The sequence below is a fragment of the Calonectris borealis genome, chromosome 5 (assembly GCF_964195595.1).
Source record: "Calonectris borealis chromosome 5, bCalBor7.hap1.2, whole genome shotgun sequence".
NCBI lineage: Eukaryota > Metazoa > Chordata > Aves > Procellariiformes > Procellariidae > Calonectris > Calonectris borealis.
This window is the reverse complement of record NC_134316.1, coordinates 45,523,572-45,547,552: the sequence shown is the minus strand read 5'-3', so window position 1 is coordinate 45,547,552 and position 23,981 is coordinate 45,523,572. Positions and strand designations below refer to the sequence as shown.

Here is a 23,981-nt window from a genome sequence, read left to right as displayed (position 1 = left end):
CCTCGCCGGCAGATTCGGCAGATCCGTCGGGCCGCTGTCGGGGCGGCGGGGGCGGAGGGGCCGCGGCGGCGGCGGGGCGTCGAGGAAGAAGAGCGGGGCGCGGGGCCCCCGAGCCGTCTGTCCCGCTGCCTCCCGCCCTGCTGCCGGGGCGAGGAGCGCGGAATCTGCCGCCCGGAATCCGCCGCGCTGTGCGCTCGCTCGCTGGCTGGGGCAAAGATGGCGTCGGTGTGGGACGAGTCCGAGGTGAGGGGCCGGGGCCGCGGGCCGGGGGCCGCCGCCGGGCGCGGGGGTGCGGTGGCGCGGCGGGGGTCGGGCCGAGGGTGACGCTGCCGTTGTGCCCCCGCAGGATGGCGTCGGCGAGGAGGTGCTGAAGATGTCCACGGAGGAGATCGTGCAGCGCACGCGTCTCCTCGACAGCGAGATCAAGGTAGCGGCCACGGGCCGAGGGGCCGGGGAGCGGGGTCGGGCCGGGCCGGGCCGGGCCGTCTGTCTGCGGCGGGGCCGCCCTCGGGAGCCCTGCGCTGCTGCTGCTCGGGGCTTAGCACAGTCATGGGGGCAGAGTCGAGGGTGATGAAAAGTAAGGTGCAGTTAACTAGGTGGAGATTTGGTAAACTGAGGAACGGTAAGCCGCCAACCAGGGCAGAAATAGTAAGTAAAAGAGGTAGGACCCGGGGAAGCTGAGGGGACGGTTGTTCTACAGAGGCTTAGTAGCTTGGATGCTTTAGCTAAAGCTACACAAGTCCTCCCAGCTCTCGTAAGCGCAGGGGAAGGGGGGAGCCTGTTCCATGGCCTGGGTGAGGTGGGATCATCGGGTAATTCAGGTTGGAAGGGACTTCAGAAGATCTCTAGTCCAACCTCCTGCTCAAAGCCGTAACCCAGGCCGTTCAGGGCTTTACCCGTTCGGATCTTGAAAGCCTCCACTTCTCTGGGAATTCTGTGTCACTGCTTCACTGTCCTCGTGAAGATAAAGATTTGCTTTATGTACAGCCTGAATCTCTCTTGTTTCAGTCTTTATCTGTTGTCTCATCCGCCCACCGTGCACTGCTGTGAAGGGTCTGGGTCTGTCTTTTCCATACCTTCCCTAGTAGTTCTCTTCTTCAGCTGACAAGCCCACTTCCCTCAGGGCCTGTGCTCCAGCCCCCTGGCCATCTTGGTGGCCTGGTGCTGAACTCAGTCCAGTTTATCAATGTCTTTGCTATATGGGGAGGCACAAAACTGCACGGAGTGCTCTAGATGGGATCTAACAAGTGTGGAGTAAAGGGGGCTGATCACTTTCCTCCATCTACTGGCTACGCTCCTGTTAGCGCAGCTCAGGATGCTGTTTGCCACTCTTGCTGTCAGGGCACATTGCTGGCTCGCGTTCAGTTTATTGTCCACGGAGACCCCCACGTCCCCTTCCGCAGGCTGCTCCCCAGCCAGCCGGTCGCCAGCCTGTGTCATTGCAAGGGGCTCTTCCTTCCCAGGTGTGGGGCTTTGCATTTGTCCTTTAATTTTGTAAGGTTTCTGTATGCCATTTCCTCCAGTCTCCCAAGGTCCCTCTGAGTGGCAGCCCTGCCCTTGAGCCCTGCCAATTTGATGTCATTTGCAAACATGAGGAGAGTGCACTCCATCCCCTTGTCTAGGTCATTCATGAAGATGTTAAATAGGACAGACCTGGGTAGACCTGTCCTAAGATAGACCCATTTCACATAAAAGAGCACTTGCAACTTTAGTATAAGTTTGTCTCTACTGCTTGATATGTTAGCAATATTGAGATAAATTATTTCATAAATTCTACAGAGCAACTTCATCCTACTGCTTCAGGCTCCACAAGTAATTCTGACTTATTAACATACTTTCTTATTCTTTAAAGACAGCAAAGATAAATGTGTGTCTGATTTTTAAATTGCAGAATATAGTAAGGAGTAGAAGCAGCCTTCTCTATTTTATAGTGAGAGCATTGTAACTGAGGTGGCAGAAATGTTTATTGGCACCCTCCCTTCATGCAGTTTTCCTTGAATGTTTCCCAGACTCTGTTTATTAAATCAAATTTCTAAATTTTTTGCATTTTTATGTAACAGATTCTGTATTGGCTCCTGTAATAGTTCTGTCCGGTGAATAAGTGTGTGTTACAGCACAGTATTATGCTTAGGCATGAAGAGTTTTAAAAAGACAGTTTTTTAGAGAAGAGTGGATTTCCCTGCTAATCAGAATCACGGAGGCCAATTCAGGTGTAGCCAGTTCTCCTGGAACCATTTGGTGCTACACTCGCTTCAGTGGGGATCACAGGCTGCGTGTTTTCAAAACTATGGGACTAACCGGGAAAGGGAGGAAAACGTATATGGGCGTCAGCCAGACAGCGCTGAGAAACACCTGTATTGGGTGCCTTGGGTATAAATGTACTTACTGTTGGATGGTGAGTACAGAACTTCTATTCTTATGTGTGTTTTCTCTTACAGTTAGTAGAATCACAGAATCATAGAATAATTTGGGTTGGAAGGGACCTTTAAAGGTCATCTAGTCCAACTCCCCTGCCATGGGCAGGGACATCTTCAACTAGATCAGGTTGCTCAGAGCCCCGTCCAACCTGACCTTGAATGTTCCCAGGGATGGGGCATCTACCACCTCTCTGGGCAACCTGTGCCAGTGTTTCACCACCCTCATTGTAAAATATTTCTTCCCTATATCTGGTCTCAATCTACCCTGTTTTAGTTTAAAACCATTCCCCCTTGTCCTGTCACAACAGGCCTTGGTAAAAAGCCTGTCCCCATCTTTCTTATAAGCTCCCTTTAAGTACTGAAAGGTTGCAATAAGGTGTCCCCAGAGCCTTCTCTTCTCCAGGCTGAACAACCCCGACTCTCTCAGCCTTTCCTCATAGGAGAGGTGTTCCACCCCCCTGATCATTTTCATGGCCCTCCTCCTCTGGACCCGCTCCAACAGGTCCATGCCTTTCCTGTGCTGAGGGTTCCAGAGCTGGACGCAGCACTGCAGGTGGGGTCTCATCAGAGCAGAGTCGAGGGGCAGAATCACCCCCCTCGACCTGCTGGCCACGCTTCTTTTGATGTAGCCCAGGAGACGGTTGGCCTTCTGGGCTGCGAGCGCACATTGTCGGCTCATGTCCAGCTTTTCATCCACCAGTACCTGCAAGTCCTTCTCGGCAGGGCTGCTCTCCATCCCTTCATCCCCCAGCCTGTATTGATACCGGGGGTTGCCCCAACCCAGGTGCAGGACCTTGCACTTGGCCTTGTTGAACCTCATGAGGTTCACATGGGCCCATTTCTCGAGCTTGTCCAGGTCCCTCTGGATGGCATCCCATCCCTCAGGCGTGTCGACCCAACACTCAGCTTGGTGTCATCTGCAAACTTGCTGAGGGTGCACTCGATCCCACTGTCTGTGTCATTGATGAAGATATTAAACAGTACTGGTCCCAGTACGGACCCCTGAGGGACACCACTTGTCACTGATCTGCATCCGGACATTGAGCTGTTGACCACAGTAGAAGTAAAAGCCTCAGAAAAGTTAAAATTATAAAGGTGTAGGAATTTGAGCTTTCTGTCGTGCTACTAATATATGTTTGGGTTTTTATCTTACCGAAGCCTAGGCCAAGGTTAATTCAAACCATAAATTACTGGTCATAAATTGAAAAAATGAGAGATTCCACAGGGGTATGAAGATGACCTTGTCACTGTGAGGGCAGTCACACAGTGGTACGGGTTGTTCCAGAGAAATTGTATAGTCTCCGTCCTTGGAAGTTTCCAGGATTGAGTTGGGCAAAGCCCTGAGCAACCTGGTGAGAGCCCATGGCTGACCCTGCTTTGAGCAGGAGGTTGAACTAGAGACCCCCTGAGGTCCCTCTCAACCCGAGTTGTCCTGTGAGCCCACGTTCCGTTGTTTTTCGAAGGACCTGGCTATCTTTGTGGGGAGCAAGTACTGGATAGTACTCCAGTGTTGAATGTTTTACTTTTAAGGAGAACAAAAAGTGTTTTCCCCCTACAGAGGCAGCTGATATGTTTGTTTCTCGTATGTAGATCTTGATACATGTGGTCTTGTGAAACACAACAGCTTTATAAAAATGGCACCTGTTTCTCTTTGTTCCACTGGAAGCTGCGGGGGTACATCTCTTTGCAAAGGTGCTGCTCGTCCCACTGCTCTCGGTAGACACAAGCCTCAATTCTGCCATTCTCTGTTCATACTTTCAGGTTACTTTGAGTCTCTATGGTGATACTTTCAGTTTAGCGTTTTTCTGGCTGTTTGTTCTATGCTATTGCATATCATCGCTTCAGTGTTCCAGCACGCAATTCTTCTTTAAATCCAGCAAAACATAACTTTAAAATGGGTGTCTACATGGATGCGTATAGATATGCACGTGTGCATATATCTCGTTACCTGTGTATCCGTATACATTAAAAAGGAAAACCACGCAGTTGCCTTATCCAGGACATATCCTTCTCTAGGTCATATTGCAACCCTGTACGCTGATGCATTGATCAGGCTAAGGTTATCCAGCGACACTGGGAAGAAATTATTTAGGGATATTGATTAGTTGGAGACCAGAATGGACTGCGTAGCCTTGATTCCTTACCAATTTTGGCTCATGGGCTGGCTTTTCCTCTTTTGATACTATGTTTCACTTTATACCCACTGTTTCCTCACTTACGTTTTTATAGTGGTTTTACTTTCAGAATAATGTATGAATTTTGTCTTGCCTTAGTCTTCTGATATTATTCTTATCTCTTTCTTCTGCGTCCTGATTCCAGATCATGAAGAGTGAAGTACTGAGAGTGACCCATGAGCTTCAGGCCATGAAAGACAAGATCAAAGAGAACAGCGAGAAGATCAAAGTGAACAAAACCCTGCCGTACCTTGTCTCTAACGTTATTGAGGTGAGAGCGGTGCGCTCTCCTGCAGCGATGTGAGAAGTGCGCACAATATGTGTCAGGAGGGAGAGGGCAGGGGAGGTCATCAGTAATTTGAGACACGGCGTATTCTCAAACTGCTGATGCTCCTGGAGCCAGGACTTTCGGGTTTTTCTGTCGGTTTTCTTTGTGACCTGGAAGTGCACATCGCTTGTCCGCTTCTTGTCTGGGTCGTTCCTTAGGTGTTGGCTACTGTTCACCTGTACGTAACAGCCATCAGAGGGTGACACAGCCTCGCTTAGTGTAGACTTGGGCGTGTGAAATTTGGTACGTGCTTTCTGAAACTTCTGAGACAGTGAACAAAAAGCGGTGGCTCTGTTACTACATCACGTTCTTTTTGTAATTCAGTAATTTTGCTAATCTGCTAGAAAATGCTGACAGTTTTCTCTTTTTAAGAAAGGGGGTTGGTTTGTACTAGTGTTTTAGAACTTAACGAACTTAAGGCTTAATGTGAGCTGCTGTAATGGGAGGAGAAATCGGTGCCATTAGCTACTACTTTGTTCTGGACTTTATAGCGTCTTTCTATGCGCCGTTGTGTGCTGCTTCATGAGGAAAGGAAAAAATAAATTTTTATAGGAGGGCTTTAATGCTTTTGGGATTCTACTGCTGATGGGTGATGGGAAGTTTTATTTCTCCTACTGCATGTAATTTAGAAGTGTTAATCCTGGGGTCATCCTGCTAGCCTGGTTACATTGTCATGAAAACTCTCACTCTGGTTTTCAGCTGCTGGATGTTGACCCCAACGACCAGGAGGAGGATGGAGCAAACATTGACCTGGATTCCCAGAGAAAGGGCAAGTGTGCTGTGATCAAGACCTCTACGCGCCAGGTGAGACCCATGTGCCCAGCTAGGTGTGAAGAGTGCTGAAAAGGACCTTATCCTAGTGCGGCTGGTGTTGCTTACTTTGATTCCTTTCCTACAGACATATTTCCTGCCTGTTATTGGGTTGGTTGATGCTGAGAAGTTGAAGCCTGGAGACCTAGTGGTGAGTGATGCTGTTGTGACTCTTAGATATAACGTTGGCTAGAAAATTGCATATATCTTGCCCTTTAGAAAGGAGATAAATCTGTCCAGATTTCTCCAAGACCATTTCTGAAATAAATTTTAATAAAAAGATATTATGGATTCAGTCGTATCTGTAGTACAGAAGAGTCGTTGCGGGGGGTCTTTATACATACAGTTAGGTGCTGAAAATTTAGGTATTGCCTAATAAGCTTTCTAAAACCGTATTTTGTACCGTAAGTAAATTGGGCCCCTTCTTTTTAAAATGTGCTAGGTTAGCTGTGGCGTTGTCCACTGCGCCAAGCTGTGGTGATTTGATGAGTGCCAGTGCCAAAGCTGGTCCTGCGTCCTTGAGATCTAGTGAATCATCTTTGGTTGCGTGTTTACTAATTGCTATCTGAAGGGCCTGTTAAAAGCAAAGGACTTGTGTTTACAGGGAGTGAACAAAGACTCTTACTTGATCCTGGAGACTCTACCTACTGAATATGATTCACGGGTGAAAGCCATGGAGGTGGATGAGAGACCCACAGAGCAGTACAGTGACATTGGTGGGCTGGATAAACAAATCCAAGAGGTGATACTTTACGTTTAGTTTCTGCTCTGATTGTTTCTGGTCAAACAGTCTTTGAACTTCAGCTGAAAGCAGGCAGCCTGGATCTGTGCAGTGGAATGTGTTTATGTATTCATGTTTTTCTTCTGCTGTAGCTCGTGGAGGCCATTGTCCTGCCAATGAATCATAAGGAGAAATTTGAAAACTTGGGTATACAGCCGCCCAAAGGAGTCCTTATGTATGGGCCTCCCGGAACAGGGAAGACGCTTTTAGCTCGAGCGTGTGCTGCCCAGACCAAGGTAAAAGGAACCTTTGAAAGCGTGTGCTGCTGTAGAATAGTACCTGAAAAAGTAACACCTCCAAGGGGAGAGGGGTCGTACATGCAAACTGGTGTTACAAAGGCTGGGATTTTCTTGTCTGTTTGCTTGCTTGCTTGTTTTAATTAAGGGCTTCTTGTAGTATTCAGAACTGACCCTATTGAGAAACGAGGCATAGGACTCTCTTTCATTTCCCAGGCTACATTCCTGAAGCTTGCGGGTCCACAGCTTGTGCAGATGTTCATTGGCGATGGAGCTAAGCTGGTACGCGATGCTTTCGCTCTAGCCAAGGAAAAGGCTCCTTCCATCATCTTTATTGACGAACTGGATGCCATTGGCACTAAAAGGTGAGGTGTAGGCCATGTTGCAAAGCTCTCGGGAGCTGCCTAGCAGCCCCCTTTGCCTGTGTATGCGAGGGAAGCCTAGCTTAAAGCATTGGCCTATTCAGAAGCAGAGCGCAAAGCCAATCACGGATAGCAGGTGTCACAGTCCTTGGGCTCATGAGCGAAGTTCATGAGACTCGGGATCTATCTGATCGTCTCCTGCTGTATGAAACTGTTTTCTGATAACTGCATCAGGCACATGAAGATGTTTACCCTCATTTACTACTTGGGCCTGGACAACATGAGCCCCATTCAGCTCTAAGGACATAGTAAGACTTAGCTGCTGCTGACAGTTATTCTGGTCGCAGTCCTCATCAAGGTGGGACTTCCTGTAGTTTCAGGGAGGAATGTGGAAGACCTTGGCCAAGGAATCTGAACTGCAGTCATGCTGTCTTGTTATGTGATTGAAGACATAGAGGCAGGGTGGTCAGGTTCACACTGATAGTTTTACCCTTGTTTCCTCCTCAGGTTTGATAGTGAGAAGGCTGGTGATCGGGAGGTGCAGAGGACCATGCTGGAGCTGCTTAATCAACTTGACGGTTTCCAGCCCAACACACAAGTCAAGGTTGGGATCTAGCAGAGAGTGCTACTGAGGTCCGGGGTGCTCTAGCAGGGGATGGAAAACAATGTCCAGGGAAGAAGCTTGGTGGATCCCTGGGGAGGAGAGGCCTGACCTCCAGGTGTCTCAGACTGATGACCCTACTTCTACTTAGGTGATTGCTGCAACCAACCGAGTTGATATCTTGGACCCAGCTTTGCTCCGCTCTGGACGATTAGATCGCAAGATTGAGTTCCCGATGCCTAATGAGGAGGCCAGAGCCAGAATTATGCAGATCCATTCACGCAAAATGAATGTCAGGTATGGAAGAGGCATGGCCTCCTGGGGCTATGTTTGTCACTCATGATGGTACCTCAGGGCTGTGGAGTGGTAGGCGCTGTCTTTTGTTGAGAACTCACTGTTGGGTTTTAAGGAAGCTCCGTGCCTTGGTTTTCCTATTTGGTCCATGTTCTCAGATGTTTTTTTTTCCCCCCCTCCCGCTCATATCAGCCCTGATGTGAACTATGAGGAACTGGCTCGCTGCACAGATGATTTCAATGGAGCCCAGTGCAAGGCTGTGTGCGTTGAAGCGGTAAGTGTTGCTCTACATCAGCCAGCACTGATGGGAGGGAGATGTGAAGGCTAGCATGGAGTCATTACTTTGAACTGGTGCGGTGCTCACATGCCCTCTCTAAACACTGTCTCGTTGGGCAGGGGATGATTGCCCTCCGCCGTGGAGCTACAGAGCTCACCCACGAGGACTACATGGAAGGAATCCTGGAGGTTCAAGCAAAGAAAAAAGCCAATCTGCAGTACTATGCCTGATCTCTGCCCAGTTAAGGTTGTGGTCTTGGCAGAGGACAGGACTAGACTGGACTGTACCACTTACTTTCTGTCTGGAAAAAATAAAGCGTTTTTTCCCTCTAAAAACAAATCCGTGATGTGTTGGGGCTGTCGCCCTTTCTCAGTGGTTCTACACCTGCAAAAGGGAAGGTGAGAACCTCCTGACCACGGTGCCCATCATGCTGCCTTTGGAGCCTCCTCCTGCTAGAAATGGATTAAATCCTGCTCTGCTGCTTCTGGATGAGGACCAACAGGTTATACTGCAGTAAGTGTACTTTGAAACTGATGATCTGCAGCTCACACAGCACCCCCTGTTTTTACCTGTGCAGCCGGTGAACAGACTGTACAGCTTTGTTAGGGTCTTTGAAACTTCTGAATGAACACTCATTTGGCAAGGGAGAAGCGAACGTGATTCACACACGAATGACGTTTTAACTTTGTCATTTAAACTTAACTCTGGAAGCTTTAACGCTATTGATGATATGTATGTGAGCTCTCTGGTGAATCAGTCTGGTAATTAGTCAGAAAGAATTCAAAGTTTCATCCACTGAGCAAGTCTTTCAGTACTTTTAATGCCAGTTGAGAATTACAACTTCCATTTAAAAATTACACTTTTCATAAATACACTGACTTTAGCATTAAGTATCTTACATGCCACTGTATCGTATTTTAAATACAATGTAAACATCTCCAAATGCTGGCCATCTCATCTTTACCTGTGCAGTTTTTGGACGCATGGGAGAGGGGCGGGAATGTGAGGGAAGAAAGAATAGATGAATGAAAGAAAAATGCACCCCAAAGTACTTTGGCTGATGTTCCTGAGTTAGCCCTAGTACTTGCACTGGTTCCAAGGTCCTTACTGCTTGTTTTGGAGAGGGAGCTTGTTCCAGTGGAGCACGCGTGTTCTTGACACGCTGTGCTCAGGGGGCGTTTGACGTTAGAAAGGGGTGAGTGGTGAAGTGAGCAGAAGCCACGCGTTCCTGAGGAAAATACATTGCGGTTCCTTTGGACGTTAATATTAGAGGGGGCTGTACATCTTCTGCTATTTTAGCAGTACTGCTATTTGAGCTCGGGGAGAATTACTCGTCTCCTTTCACAGAACAGGAGTTGCACCCACAAGTTAGTGGGGGGTGAAAGTTGATCCCGGCAGCTCAAACTATGACATACTTTCAGAAATATACCCTGGCCTCTAGTGGAATAGTTATAAGCTGCATGTTGCGTACATCTCTTCATTAAAACAAGGGTGTGTTAATTAGCCAATTGAGTAACCGTACCTGTGTAAGAAGCTGAGGAAAACTTTCCCCTCCTTTCCTAAAGCCAGTAAGAGTTTTCTGAGAGTCTTGCTGCTCAGTTACAGCCGGCTCCTTTTGGAAACAGCTATAGTAGTGCGTAAATAGCTGATACTACAGCATGGAACAGCATAGATTTCTGATTTAAATGAATTAATACCAAAAATGGGCTTATTCTTTGGCCTAAACCTCGGCTTAGATCAAGGTTCTTTTGGGAAATGATGGCCTGAGCCAACACTAGACACGCCTGTTGCAAAAGTGTTCAAGCCAACTTCACGTAGCTCCTTGCCCTAATTTGGGTCTGAATTACACAGACCTGCAGCAATAGAGTTGGTGCGTAAACATCCCTTACAACTGGACAATAACAGGACCATGGAGGTACAGTTCAAAAAACAGCACAAAAAAAGACACAGCCTTGGACTTAATCCCTTGTAAACAGAAGAAAAACAAATCAAAAGAACTGTTCCCCTTAAACCATCAATGAGCAAATCGGCAATAATTCAAACCTGGAGTTACTTGCAATGTCCGTGTCCACGACTGGAGGCTGTAGCAGCATCCCATGGGCTGGAATTTCCACAGCTATGGACTGCTCTCCGCACGCTGACATGCCACCTCTTCGTGTTGTTAACCCACAGCTCTGCCCAGGCTGCGCTTTCCAGAGTCTCTCCTCACTCTCTCCGAGGTCACACGGCCCCATTTTCTTGTCTGGGTTTTTGTACGGACGCCCGAGAAGTGTTGAGTGATGGGGCCAATGTGCAGAGGAACCCAGCCAGCAGGGTGAGGCCCAGGCCCCCCCAGGCACAGAACATGGACCAGCCATAGCCATGACTGATGTCCTCTGGCAGCCCATAGACGTAGCGAGGATAGCGGGATAACTCAAAATTGATCCCAGCTACGCATGTGCAGAGTGAGATGATACAGCATGTACCTGCAGGAGAAAAGCAAGAGGGTTCTACACTGCCCTCAGACAGGTTAATTATGCTCTGGTTTTTCTCCCTAGGTATTTTCAAAGAAGTCATGAATTTTCAAAATCAAGAATTACCCTTCCGTTGTTTTTTTTTTTTGTTTTTTTTTTTTTTTTTTTTTAGTCCTACCAGTCACTCTTCTTACAAGACAGGTTAAAAAGAAATGCAAAATATGTAGGACTACAGGATACGTCACTTCACAAGTAACCAATATTGCCTTAGCTCCCTCTGTTGCTATTTCAAACTCATGCCTCAATTCTCCTGAGACTTTATTTATTTCCAACGACTAATGTCATCAGGTTCCGGACATACTTGGGCAGTCTCTCCTACGCAAGGTAAACAAATGAAGCGCACTGCTGCAAAGTGCAGCACTGCTTGGTATCTACTAGGAACATCCAGACTCCAGCTCTAACCTCAGCCCAGAGAAAGTGCCCAGGTTTTTGTCAACTGCTACACATTCACTAAGTACCTACATAGAGGAGCAAAAAAGCCGAAGAAACTTAGACCGCAAGACACTGGTATGTCTAATATACACTAGTACACGAGACGAAGGTCGAAGTGATAATTTTATTCTCTCGAGCTCTGGATCTGTGTCTAAATACTACCTGTTCCACTTACAAGACTTTACTCTCTCAGTGCTGTGCAATAAAGAAATGAGAATGTTCCCAAAGGAAACTGCCATTAAGCAGCACATAAGATGATCAAGGAGAGCACAAGCCTAACTTCCAGCCTTTCCAGCATCACGCCAATGTCAGCAGGGTGGTTTTCTGTGCAGCTGTCCAAAAAAACACTCCTCCTTGAGAAGGCTTGCTTATGGCAAGGGAAGATTCACCCCCCACAAGTAGTGGCACCAAACCAGTGTCACACCTCCTTGTTTAATTGATATAGCTGCTGTTATATCACCAAGTTCCTTGCTTGCAGCTATTGCAGATGCTGACACTGGGCCTCTAGGGTAGCAGCTCTGGCTTTTCAGTAGAGCCTCATTTTTTTTCATACTTGAAAGCTGCCTATTTACTGCTTGCAATTTAAGAGTCCCCCATCCTTGCAGCATCTCACTAGCTCACCCTTTTGGTGCATTTGTTGCTACTATGCCCCTTTCAAATAAAGACGAAACACTGCACATTTTTGAGCTGAATAATCAAAGTTCAGAAAAACCTTTGGCCATGCAGAAAGTCTGCTCCCAGCCAGGAGGAACAGATGTAACACCCCGGGCAAGCACTGAGCTCATGTCCTTACCACTGGGCCAATGTTCTCCAGGTTTGGCTGGGTTTGGACTTCACTGTTACGCAAAGATATGAGCATCTTTGCGCAGCAGAAAAGTGCTCTACATATTGATTTCTTTTTCTTTGTTAAGATTCCCTAGGGAAAATTGAGCTGAGCTGTCTGACAGGAGCCGCAGGCTCCACACACTCAGAGCAGGCAAGACGACTGTGCTACACACTAGCTCTCCAGAGCAGAAAGCTTGTGTACATACAGCAGGGTCTACTCGGAAACATTCAAATACCCATGCAAGCACAGGTCCTGCCCAGTGCTGGAAGAGGTAGCTCTGTGCTGTGCTGATGGTTTGCTGCACTAAGTAACTGCTTCATGTGTTTGCTGTGGGCTGACTTTACTTTTAAGAGCACGTCCTCAGCCAGCAACAGTGACTGTGGTGACTTCGGGAGTAGAAGCGAAAGGCTCTCACCTCCCATTAGGAAGAGCAGCCCAGCCACGTACTGCATGAGCTCCTGCTGTTTGCAGCAGCCCAGCACACCAATGATCCACCCAAACAGGATGATGGAGACTGCCATGCCAATGAAGCCAGCTGTCATCCTCCGCAGATCTGAGGAAAGAGAAAGCAGAAAAGCAAGAAAGAGGACATGAACATGGCGGCACCCAGACAGGACAGCCAGGGGAGAGTCCAGACAGATTTAGATTTGCTGGTTCTAAAGTTTATACTTCACCAATGGACGACTCCTCCTGTAGCTTGAGGTAGAAAGTTTGCCCATTACACTGAAACTAAGGGAATCTGGCTAACTTGACTCCCTTCTGCTGGGCACTGTACTGCTAAAGAGCATTTTTGTCCTGATCAAGAGGAATACTGGCCAAATACTCCTCAACATGGGACAGAAGGGGTGCATTATGAATTCGGCAACAATTTGTAAATGTTAGTACTGCAAGGGCTTTTTTTTTTTTTTGGTGGTGTGTTTTTTTGGGATGGAGTTTGTTGGGTGAGTGTCTGCTGAAAATAGAAATAAAAGTGAGAGGGGATGCATGGAAGGCAGTGTGAACTGAAAAGAGGAATACTGGGAGGACAGAAGCAGACAGCAGTTCAATACAGTATGATGGGAATACTCCAATAACGAGCTCTAAAAAAAAGCTCGGGCACCAGTGATATGAACAGCACTTTGTCATCCATAACACAAGTGCTGTTCTTGTCTCTTCCTAGTTCAGCCTCTAGCTGGATTTCCTCAGCACTGAGGCTCACATGACAGGGTCTAGGCAGAATTATGTGAGACAATAGAACCAGAAAACAAACATAGAGAGAAGCAGGAGCAGAAAAAATGATTAAATCATTCTCAGTGACAGGCTACAGGTCAGTCATCTGTGTGGGAAGGACTTGGGCACGAGGCAGCTTGTGGGCCAGGAGCTGGTAACAGGAGGTTGCAAAGACAAACTGAGATGTTCCCTAAAAGAGCTGGTTGCCAGGGAGCTGCACCAGGTCACTGGTGCGCACACAGAAAAACGCAACAAGCTCTATACAGACTATACGGTGATGCAGCACCTTTGCTGTAAGCCAGCTAGGAATCGTCTGACCCCAGATGCAGAATATGATTACACCTTGCAACACAGTACACACATGCCTGAATTCCCTGCTTAAGCCCCTCCAAATCCCATATCCCCTTCCAGTTACACCGTCAGCTGCTTGCCCTTTCTCACTAACAAATATGTATTTATGCTTAGAGGCCAGTGACGGCTAGCTGATTCAGAGCCCTCACTTGGCATTGCTTTCAGGCATTAAGTAATCCAAACAGTCTTGTACGCTGCTTTGGGTTACTTACGGAGCGCGTGCCACTCATCCTGCCGGATGGTGTTCGTGATGTTGATGGGTAAGTTGCGAGGCAGAGAGCTGGAGGTGTAGTGGTACTTCACAGCGGTGCAGCGCTGAATAACTCCTGTAAAAGAGACATCAGTGTGAAACAGCATGAAACCCGTGTGCCTTGCACTTGCTGCTGAGCTGGCTGGCCCAGCAGAGCTCACACAGGGGAAGCCTTAGATCAGCAACAGAGCAAATGTAACCAAGAAAGAGCTGTTTACTTCAAAGGCTTTGGGGATTAGGAGGGGAAGGAGCCTTGCTACAAAGAAACACCGGCAAAGAGGGAGCAAGGTGCTGACCCAGGCAGGATCCAGGAAGGAACAGCGAGGTAAACAAACAGTAACGACAGTCACCAAAAACAGCTCCAGAAGCTTCCTAGAGAAACTGGTACCATCTCTTTGGGATGGCTCAGGAAACAAGAACATGGCCGAGTACCAACAGGACTGCTTTGTCTCTGAGAAGGCAGGGTTGAATCACTTTGAAAATTTTGAATAAATGCTGGGAAGGGAACTGCATGGGAGACACGTTTGAATTCACTCCAGTAGTCATTGGCTCTTTGCTTTACTTTCGATGAACAATAGTAGGCTTGTTTCCGTTATAGCTTGAAGAAAAGTGTACCCCAGATGCAAATGTGAACCTACATGCACACTCTTCTTGAAAGGGATTTTTAGTTTAGAAAACAACCGATAACAGATAAAGACACTAGGGGATGGAGGGAGAGGAAGGTGCCTTGCCCTCCCTGTTATAAAGAAAGCCAGGGCAGGAGGGAGAATAAACATGGGTGGTGGGGTGGAAGAGAATAGCCAGAAAGGTAAAAGAGCTAAACAGTACAAAAAGTTCCCCTTAAACAATGGCTGTGGGGTCATTACCACTATTGGAATGGGGCAGAAGAACCATTCAGAAAGAATCAGTTGGCCAGTGAGGTAATTAAGAACAATCACTAGCAGGGAGCTGCAGACTCAGTGATCAGCTTTGCAAAAGACAATAGAAAACCCAGAAGAAGAAATGGGCTTTGTGCTGCTCCTGCAGCAATGGGAAGCACGATTTTGTTCTCTAACAACGTTCACTGGGACTGTACTGACCTGGTTCCTGCAAGGACCTGCAAAGAGGAAGCCCCCACTTCACAAGATTAGGAGTTGCACACAAGAGGCCCAGCCAAATCCAGCCATTAGGCCAGGGAGGGAACGGTGATCTGAATTTCCCCACATTAACAGAACAGTGACATTTATTACTGAAGCGGAACAAGCAGACATGTAAAGAACATGCCTCAAAAGGGGAAAACTCAAAGCTAGCGTTCCAAAAGCCTCTGAGCAGCAAAGCATTTCAAGCGGGCCCCCATCCTCGGCTGTGCTTCCCTCCACCCCCTTCCCTTGCTGCGGTTCCCTGCCGCCTCCCCTGGCACCGCAGGGCGCTGGCAGCGACACACCGATACGCAGGGTGGCTGCCCTTCACCTTCAGCCATTCGCCCTCACCCTGCGGAGCAGTGCACCCTCTTTGCGGTTATTTCAGAACAAGTCTGTAGTGCTTCCTGAGCAAATGGATCAGCAAGACAACCCGGTAACAGAGAATGCCACTTCATTTGCTAAAGCTCTGTACGCATCTGAATTAAGAACTTAGGCCATATACAGCACATCACAATATCTAATTAAATTTCACCTATAACTCTTGACTGAATTCAATTTCAATACTGATATGATTTACACATGTTGTTGAGAAATATGTCCATGGTACAAACTAATGACATCAGATTTTAGATTAAAATGCACTGGATTCATTAAAAGTAAGATCTATGCACTTACATATTCTGATTATAAAAGTACTATATATGAAGCTGTATTTTATATAAGAGGAAGGATTACTACTCTTATAGCTCATTAAAGAAAAATCAAAGACTAGAGATGTACATCCCTTATGATCAAAGCTATGGACTCCTCAGCTAAAATGTCACTGAGAAAATCTTTGCTCTGTATTATTACATGTAGACTAAAAGTAAAACCTCTCCACCTTCTTATACAAATTTGGTTATTTAGAAGTTTTCAAATATCAATTCATTCTGCCTCTGGTTTAAAAACTTTACTCCTAATCCATTTTTCTGCAGAATTCAAATTGCTAATTTTATGTAGTTAGCACATAAAATTATATTAAACAGCAAGTTTGCAAAACTAAGAGCTTGGGAGTTAGTGAATTTTAGGATTTATGCTCAGCTCTGACCTCTAATCCATGAGCTTGGTGACAGCCTTTGATTACACCATCACAAGGCATTTTTCCAATAAGATTCCCATTTCTCTGCGAGCTCAGGCTGGACCTGCTCTGGTGTGAGCCACCATACGCAAAACAAGGGAGGCCTCTCTCTGTAGGTCTGCTAGAAAAGCTGCAACAGGTAGGCAAGAGAGTCAGGGGATCAGGGAAGCAGTGAGGGTGACCCCTCAGCTGAAGATCTACCCACTTTCTCCCAGAAAATTATAACATGCACTCAATCCTCAGTAGCCAGATTTTGCAACTGCAGTCACTGGTTCAGGCTTCCCATTTTCTAAGTGAGTCTCTAAGTCTAATTTGCAGAGACGCTATGCACTCAAATATAGCCAGGTACCCCACGAGGCTGCACTTAGAGTGATATAACACCTTGTTCTCTAAGTACTCAAGAAAAAAGAAAAAAAAAAATCAAAATCAGGTTTGCAGTCTGAAAGTTATTGCGAAATCAAAGGTATCTCAAAGGTCCTCCAATAAGTTCTTTGTCCTAAGCCCTTACATACCTTAAGTCCCAGTCTATAAAACAGGGACAGCATGCTGCCCTCCATTTCAGAAACCTGCTAGCAAAGTGATTTCGCTTTTTTTTACAACACACAGATGAGCATCGTAAAAAAGCCTAACAAAATTAAAAACTTTGCCTTCAGGCAAGGGCTTGAAAGGAATGGAGTCATGTGGCAAACAACAAGTAAGTGAGCCGTGTCTTTTTTGGCACATGAGTAAGTTGAGAATATAGGACAGAAGGGGGCTGGTGCTCAGCCCCCTGGTCATTAGCTTACCATAAAGCACATGTACAAGAAAAAGGTTACACAGACAGCCTGATCCTAGCATTTCTTAGGGGGATTAAAAGAACACTATGGAAGTTGCACTGCATGTACAATTTTCTTGATTAAAAAATAAACATAAGTAGCAATGAACTGCATCCAGCAGTGTCACATTGACACCTTCATGCCCAAGCTACATGCCTGTCCCCTCGCACAGCCAACATTGTTTCTTACACCTTGTCCTCAACGTGTTTTTTTTTTCCCCCCTCAGGATTGCAACAACAGACAGGTTCCCCTCCTGTACCCTCTCACAACCCTTGGGACACAACATGTCAGTGTCCCTGGACGAGTCCTTTCTCCTGACTGAACACAAAGGCTGGGAAAGATCAGAAGACGATGGCTAGAAAGAATTTCTGGACCTCCAGATACCCAGGTAGAGCACAGGCCCCTTGTCCCTGGGCTGCCAGACACCTGGAAACCCAGATCCAGCCCTGCTGTAACATATTCAATTCGTAATCCTGGGCTCAGCACATCCCGATTTTTTCTCAGTTTAGTTTTCGTCTCTCTCTGACTTTGAAACATGGGGGTTTTCTTCTCCATACTGCCTGTGTGCCAGCATTACGAGGAGGAAACAGAGGGGTTCTCATTTTCAGTTCTGCTGCCCAGCCCAGTCCTATCTTACAGTAGTTTGGCTCTCACACAGCTGGGAGAAGCCCTCTCCTTCTCACCATGTGTGAGGCCAGGGAGCAGCCATGGGCAGTCAACACTGAGCTACCACGTGAGGTCTGGCCCTCCCCTCCCTCATGCCCCAGGACCAAGTGGCCACTGAAGCTCCCTGGCCCATTCCTACCATGTCTGCTGGAGAGCATCACAGCTATGGGATCACTGTCAGGCCACTAGATCTGGTAAATCAACCTTCCTTTAAAACACCATGATAACTCCTACAGATCATATTTACTGAGAGATCATACTTGCCAACGGCCATGACCAAACAGATTGAGTTTATTAAATATGCCACTATAACAGATGCTCTACGGACCCCACAGTCATTCCTGTAACTCTTCCAATTTATCATCAGTTGGAAAGGACGGGAAGTACAGACACCAGGACTGAGCAGTTTTCCCTCAAGGGCCTCATTACTGCCACAAACTGTTGTGTTCCTCTGCTTACGCATCCAGTGGTGGTTCTCACTTTCTCAGCTATATCGTGGTACTAAGAAGTCATTTCTGCCCAGTATATGTGAGACCTACCAGTCCCATCCCAGAGTCTTTTCAGAGCAAGCTTGAAAAGCAATAAAATCCCCAGTTTATGAACAGTGATGAACCTTTTCTTCTTTAATTCCTGCAATTTACTGGTGTTAAAATGCATGTTGTTCAAATGAACCCACCAAGCTATCCAAAGTAGCCTATTAGAACAGATCTTTCCTAATTAATCATTTTCTACTGTCACCACTTTGTAAGCAATACTTTTTTCATATTAATAGAGAATACCACTAAACAGCATGTAATAAATCCCTGCAGGACCTCACTACTTCAGAATTCTCCATGCAAAATGTTTTTTTTGCAGCATCAGTTATCCAGTGTGTAATCCACATAGCACAGGCTCTATAAGATGATGTATAGTGCTCAAGTTCTTACACTCACAGAGTCCCTTCCCTACACACACAGAGATCCTCTTAGTTTCCCCACCAAGTGCTTCAGTTCTTTAGCTGCTATCTTTTCCTGATTGCTAATCTCCATTTTCCCCATTTGGTTTGTACATTATTTCTTCTTTTGCCTTCTTAATTGTATCTTTAAAATGAAACTATCTATTTTTTCACAGTTCCAAAATAGTGATTTTGCATTTTAAGAAAAATCCTACACATAATTCCTCTCTTACATTTAAACATTTCCCACCTCTCAGTTTTGCTCTACATTTTTTGACTCCCATTTCTTCCTTTTAAATATATAAAGCAAATATATTTTACATATTTTCAAAAAATATATATTATATATAAATGTACGCATGTATAAGCATCATCGGCTAAAATGCTCAAGTATGAAAGTTTCCACAGAACTTGCTTTGTATTAGTAACAGTAGATAAATATTGGATTAGAAATCCATGGAATTATCTAAATGGATATGGGCACTTATGGATTTAGTAATTTATTCAGAATTCAAGAGACCCAGAAAGGAAAGAAAATTTATTCCAGAGGTACTAGAAAATGAAAAATATAAACTCTAATCAAAATTACCACTGGATTTTCACAAAAAAAAACCCTATTTACTCCTCTGTCACTAAAAGCCTATAAAAATCTCTAGTTTCAGGAATATTAGGAACATAAGGCATCACACACCACCAAAGAGCTAGCTAAAAACTTACTGCAAATCGAGAAGAAAGTAGGACATTCAGAGGCACAGTAGTGATCTTCAGCTCACGCTAGGAAAAAAAAACATTTTTTTCTCTTTGGAAGCCCCAGATCTAGTATTGTGCCTGAAAGAACAGCTCAGCAACAGCCACACCTGACCATCGGCCGGAAAAGGCTGCTTAATCACAGTTGGCAGAGAAAAGATAGACACAGCGGGAACAAGGAAAGGCTACTAATAAAGCAGGTCAGGGGAAGGGATAAGAAGAGAGTCATACCTATTTAAAGATCTGATTCTACAAGAACTATTATTAATAATTTCCCTCTGTAAGATAACATGTAAATCTTTACAGTAGCAACTGCAGACCTAATAGGCAAAGAATATGAGGGAAGCAAGGCTTGTAGGGAAAGGCAAGGTCTTTTATTAGAACAGCTGAAGAAAAAAAGAGAGTAGAAGGAAAACCTTTTGGATTCAGAGTCCCTCCAGTTTTACACATCAGACCCTGAGGAAGATCATTCATCACCCTGTAACGCCCTCGAGCATGCAGAATGCAGACTCTGGCCTCTCTGTCTGACTGCTGTAGTGTTGGGAAAATACCTCAGAAACGAAGTATTGAGGACCAAACTAGTATTCTTCCCATCCCTTTCCCCAATCTTTGCTAATCTCAATGGGAGCTAAAAGCATTTGACTTGATGTGAAGCAAAAAAATAGATAAATATTTTACATGACAGGCACAATTAATAGAAAGAAATTAATGAGCTGCCTTTTAGTGAAATGAGATCAACATGGAAATAAAAATGAACATGCATAAAATGGATCCTAAGAGATTAAATAGAGAAAGAAGCTAATCACACGGCACTAGAGTTTCTAAAAGTAAGAGTCACTGCTATGCATTGGGCAGAACGGACAAAGACGAGCTGAGCTTCACAGAGCCTGTCTATCCATCCTCTGCTGTGCAGGACTGGCGTCACAGTTGGAAGCCACGCTGAAGAACTGCTCCCACTTTCTTAAGATAGCATTTCCATTTCGTGCCTCAGTGGAAGCACTTCTCCCAACTCCTACTCTCCCTGTGCTAATATGTACCTGCTGGAACAGTAAGTCCTGTTATTTATCATTAACCATGCATAGCATTTCTTATCCTAAGCTTGTTTTATGTCATTTATTTTGACTTAGTGGATCAGCCCACTGCATTATTTGTACCATCCAGTTCAGGAATTTTATTCATACTTTGTGAACTGCTTGGCTTTGTACCGTGCACTGCAATAGCAGAAGATCCACAGCTATCTCTCCTGTCACCTCTGGAGCCCTGAGTGACATCTGCCACCATGAAGGCCTGGCAATCCACTGCAGCAATGAGAACTCCCCTACACTAGAACAGGAACAACAGGTCCCTTTCCCTTTGCTGTAAACATCACAGAGCTATAAACAATACTGTACATTTGTCAGCGCTCAATAACAAGGTGTCAGGGTTAGGGGAATGCCCCCCAAGACCTTGCCCGAGTGTCAGGGCCAAGGGGCTCTCTGAGGACGCGGTCCCACCCAGCACTGCAGCATTTTAAGCAGACAGGGAAGGCGTACAAGACCCCAGGATCGGGTCAGGGCCACGCTCGCCGCTTCCCGCACAGCCGGAGCCACGGAGGCCGCGTGGGGCTGCATCCGCGCCCTCCCGCCGCCCTCTTCACGCCGCTGCAGCGGCCCCGCCCGCAGACCCCGGGCCCCGGCCGCGCCGGCAACGGCGCTCAGCACCATGGACAGCGGCGGGCCCCCGTCGACTCCCCGCCGGGGCCGGGGCCGGGGCCGGGGCCGCCCCCACCCCACCGTCGCCGCACCTTTCCGGATGAGCTCCTCGCTGTCCGGCTCGTAGCCCGCGCGGTGGCAGCGCCTCCAGAGCCCCGAGACGGTGGAATTAAAGCGGCGGCCGCAGTGCGAGTCCAGAGCGGCGGCGGCGGCGGCCGGGGCGGGGGCGGGGGGTCGCCCGGGCAGCAGGGCCCGCGGGGGCCGGGCGCGGAGCGGCAGGTGCGAGCTGGGCGCCGACATGGAGCCGGGCGGGTCGCTGCGCTTGTGGCCGAAGCCGCGGCAGCGCTCACGGTGCCGCCGCGCGTCCGTCTCGTACCAGGAGTCGGTGCCGATGGCCACGGCCAAGAGGGCGAGGGCAGCGGCGGCCAGGAGCAGCCCGGAGCCGCTCAGCGCCTGAGCCGCGGCCGCCATCTTACCGCGCCGGGGGCGGCAGGGGCGGGCGCTTCCCCTGCAGCCCGGCTGGGGGCCTCCGCCCGCCGCCGCGCCGCCCCCGGAAGGGAAACGGGACCAGCGCCCCCCGCTCCCCGACACCGGGCCGCGGCAGGCGCCGCCCGGGCCCCGCTTCGGGCTCGGTCCTGCACCGGTGCAGCCCCCGGGGCACTCCAAGCCCGGCCTCAAGGGGATCCCGCGGCCGCTCACCGCCTCCCGCCGCTTCGAGGATCGGCGCCCCGCCGCCCCCTGCCACAGCGCCTGGCGAGGGGGCCCAGCCCCAGCTCCTGCTCCGCGGCACGAGGCCCCTCACGGCCCGCGCGCGGGGCAACGGCCGCGCTAACGGCCAACAACGGCCCGGCCGCGCGCAGCGGAGCCGCCTGGGGGGCAGTCCGCCTCTCGCCCCGAGGCGGTGCGGGGGCGCCCGGCCGACGGGCAGGCGGGAGCAGCAGCTACCGGGGGATAACGGGGGGGGGAAGGGGTGAGCCGGGCCCCCGACCGTTTTCGCGGCCTCCTCTTGCCTCGTACTCGCCCCTCCAACGCCAGAGCTGCCCGCCGGGGCTGGCCTGGCCGGAGGGCAGAGATCAGTCCCGCTAACACCGAGATGCTACGGGATCAAGCGCTTTTTAAAACGTGGATGAAATACAAACACCACTAGCAGCAGCGCTTGTTGGCGTTCGGATTACGATTTCTCCTCAACCCTTCATTATCAGTTAATGGACAATAAGGCCTGAAGAGCTGAAAAACGTCCATCTGTTTTACGCAATGAGAAGCATGCTAAATCCACGCCATTAGTTAAATGCAACATTTCCAAGGGCACAAAATCCCTCTCGAACCTGCTTGTTCTATGGGACTTGTTCCTCCAACTGCAGCACTATCAGTCCCCAAAGCCAGTTGTTAGGGCATCATCTTTTCAGTTCTGGCCTCCAGATAAAATGATCTAGCGATATGGTAAGTCTAAATTACAAAATTTAATGTCCAGTTTTAAAATCCTTAGTTTTGTTTGTTAAAAGTACTTTACATTGTCTCCCAGGAGCAAATATTCAACTGTAGGAGATTCAGATCCTTTCCCCCGCCTTGTCACTTCTTGCTCCCTCGGCCACACCAAGCACAACCTACATGTCCTCCCCAGCACCCGTCCCAGGGACCCTGCCCAGAGCAGAGTACTACTTCTCTCCCCAGAGCACCATGCCTGGTGGAAATGTGCAGCAACCACGGATAAAACTTGTTTTAACCACATTTCAGCATGATCCTCTCCAGCAGTTCGCACTGGACAGATGGGATTACCATCCATGCAGCTGCACATTAGTGCCTTCAAGGCAGACAAATTGAAAGGGCTGCTGTCAAGTGAATTTTCTTACACATACCAGCTAAATTAAGTATTCCACATCAAAAATGAAAAATAATTTTCAAGTACAGTCACTGCTCTACATAACATGGAAAAATCCTTCAATTGTAACAGCTCTTTCCTGTAAAAATCCCAATATTCACGTTTCCTAAATCTGCAATCCTGTTATGTCACCCTACTTTCTACATCAGCTCAGGCTATAGTTTCGAAGACAGGGGCTTAGGCGAGACCACCATCTTAGAAAGTTCCTATGTACGAGACTCCTTCCAATTGTTCTCCCCTCTGTGCTACTGCAATTGTGTCAGAGCCACTCTTTGTGGAGCCTGCGAGCCAGGCAGTTGATTAATCCATCTTATTTTTGATTACTTTTGAGAAGGAAAAAGGGATGGGGGAGGGAGGCTCACAGCACAGCCCCACAGGCAGGGGTACCAGCACAACCAAAGAGTGCAGCATGGCGAAGCCAGGGACAGAGATTCCAAAATGTACATTGCTGGCAAAGCCCCCAGATCATGAAAACATGCCCTTGATCACCTACCTGCCTTCATCTTCTTCCAGCTCGTGGGTTATGGCTTTCCCTCTTCTGAGAATTCCGGTAAGAACTGAGAGGCACGTACTACCATTCAGTATTCATAGGCTGAAAATCTTTCAAATGAAGAGTGGCATAAGACATGCTCTGAACCCATGTTTTTGAAGGGTAGAGAAAATCCCCTTAGTTCGTTCTTGGCAATTCCTACATACAACGTTTGGTGAGCGCGCCTTTGTCCCACATGGCAGGTAAGCATGGTAGTGTTAATTGATATCTGATAGGCCTTGAGGTTTTTAGATTAAAAAAAAAAAACAACACCAATCACAACAAAGTATGGTTGCAAAACTCTCAGTTACCATGCAAGCTCCCCCCACAAAGAGGAGCAACTCACTTGGTGATGCTTTTCAGGGAACCAGCAGCCAAGAATTATGATCAGACCACACCGCTCCTGGCCCACAGTGCCACGGCAGCAGGAACAGTAAAGTGGATTAGAACCTTTTCTTTCAGTTGTGAAAGTCTGAGGAGTAGAAAGGAGGGCAAGACAGAGCCTAGACTCCTCTAGACTAACCCAGAGATAGTGCTCTGTAATTCAAATGAAATTTGAATTGAATTTGTAATTCAATGAAAAGTAGTAACTTCAACAAAAAAAAAAAAAAACACAAAACC

General features: G+C 47.6%; 2 protein-coding genes across 2 annotated transcripts; one reads left to right on the top strand and one right to left on the bottom strand.

The window, feature by feature from the left end:
• Positions 1-40: 40 nt before the first annotated feature.
• Positions 41-8,619, top strand: PSMC3 (proteasome 26S subunit, ATPase 3). The gene is made up of 12 exons (XM_075152321.1): positions 41-243; positions 347-427; positions 4,737-4,862; positions 5,619-5,723; positions 5,818-5,880; positions 6,334-6,471; positions 6,603-6,746; positions 6,963-7,111; positions 7,616-7,712; positions 7,861-8,006; positions 8,196-8,277; positions 8,400-8,619. The coding sequence occupies exons 1-12, from the start codon at positions 217-219 to the stop codon at positions 8,508-8,510; spliced, it is 1,269 nt and encodes a 422-aa protein (XP_075008422.1). The 5' UTR covers positions 41-216; the 3' UTR covers positions 8,511-8,619.
• Positions 8,620-9,079: 460 nt separating this feature from the next.
• LOC142083124 (transmembrane protein 178B-like) lies at positions 9,080-21,463 on the bottom strand. Its single transcript, XM_075152328.1, has 4 exons — positions 21,045-21,463; positions 13,824-13,937; positions 12,467-12,604; positions 9,080-10,745 (listed from the first exon to the last, which is right to left on the bottom strand). Exons 1-4 carry the CDS (start codon positions 21,421-21,423, stop codon positions 10,501-10,503), a joined length of 876 nt encoding a protein of 291 aa, XP_075008429.1. The 5' UTR covers positions 21,424-21,463; the 3' UTR covers positions 9,080-10,500.
• Between the last annotated feature and the right edge of the window lie 2,518 nt (positions 21,464-23,981).

What these genes read in the sequence shown, in the direction of transcription:
- LOC142083124 (XM_075152328.1), bottom strand. Translation starts at nt 21,423, where the DNA reads ATGGCGGCCGCGGCTCAGGCGCTGAGCGGCTCCGGGCTGCTCCTGGCC. An exon ending in CGAGGAGCTCATCCGGAAAG is followed by an intron (nt 13,938 to 21,044) that starts GTGCGGCGACGG and finishes TCTCTTTTACAG; the next exon opens with GAGTTATTCAGCGCTGCACC. An exon ending in GGATGAGTGGCACGCGCTCC is followed by an intron (nt 12,605 to 13,823) that starts GTAAGTAACCCA and finishes CTCTTTCCTCAG; the next exon opens with ATCTGCGGAGGATGACAGCT.
- PSMC3 (XM_075152321.1), top strand. Translation starts at nt 217, where the DNA reads ATGGCGTCGGTGTGGGACGAGTCCGAG. An exon ending in TGAAGCCTGGAGACCTAGTG is followed by an intron (nt 5,881 to 6,333) that starts GTGAGTGATGCT and finishes TTGTGTTTACAG; the next exon opens with GGAGTGAACAAAGACTCTTA. An exon ending in TGGATAAACAAATCCAAGAG is followed by an intron (nt 6,472 to 6,602) that starts GTGATACTTTAC and finishes CTTCTGCTGTAG; the next exon opens with CTCGTGGAGGCCATTGTCCT.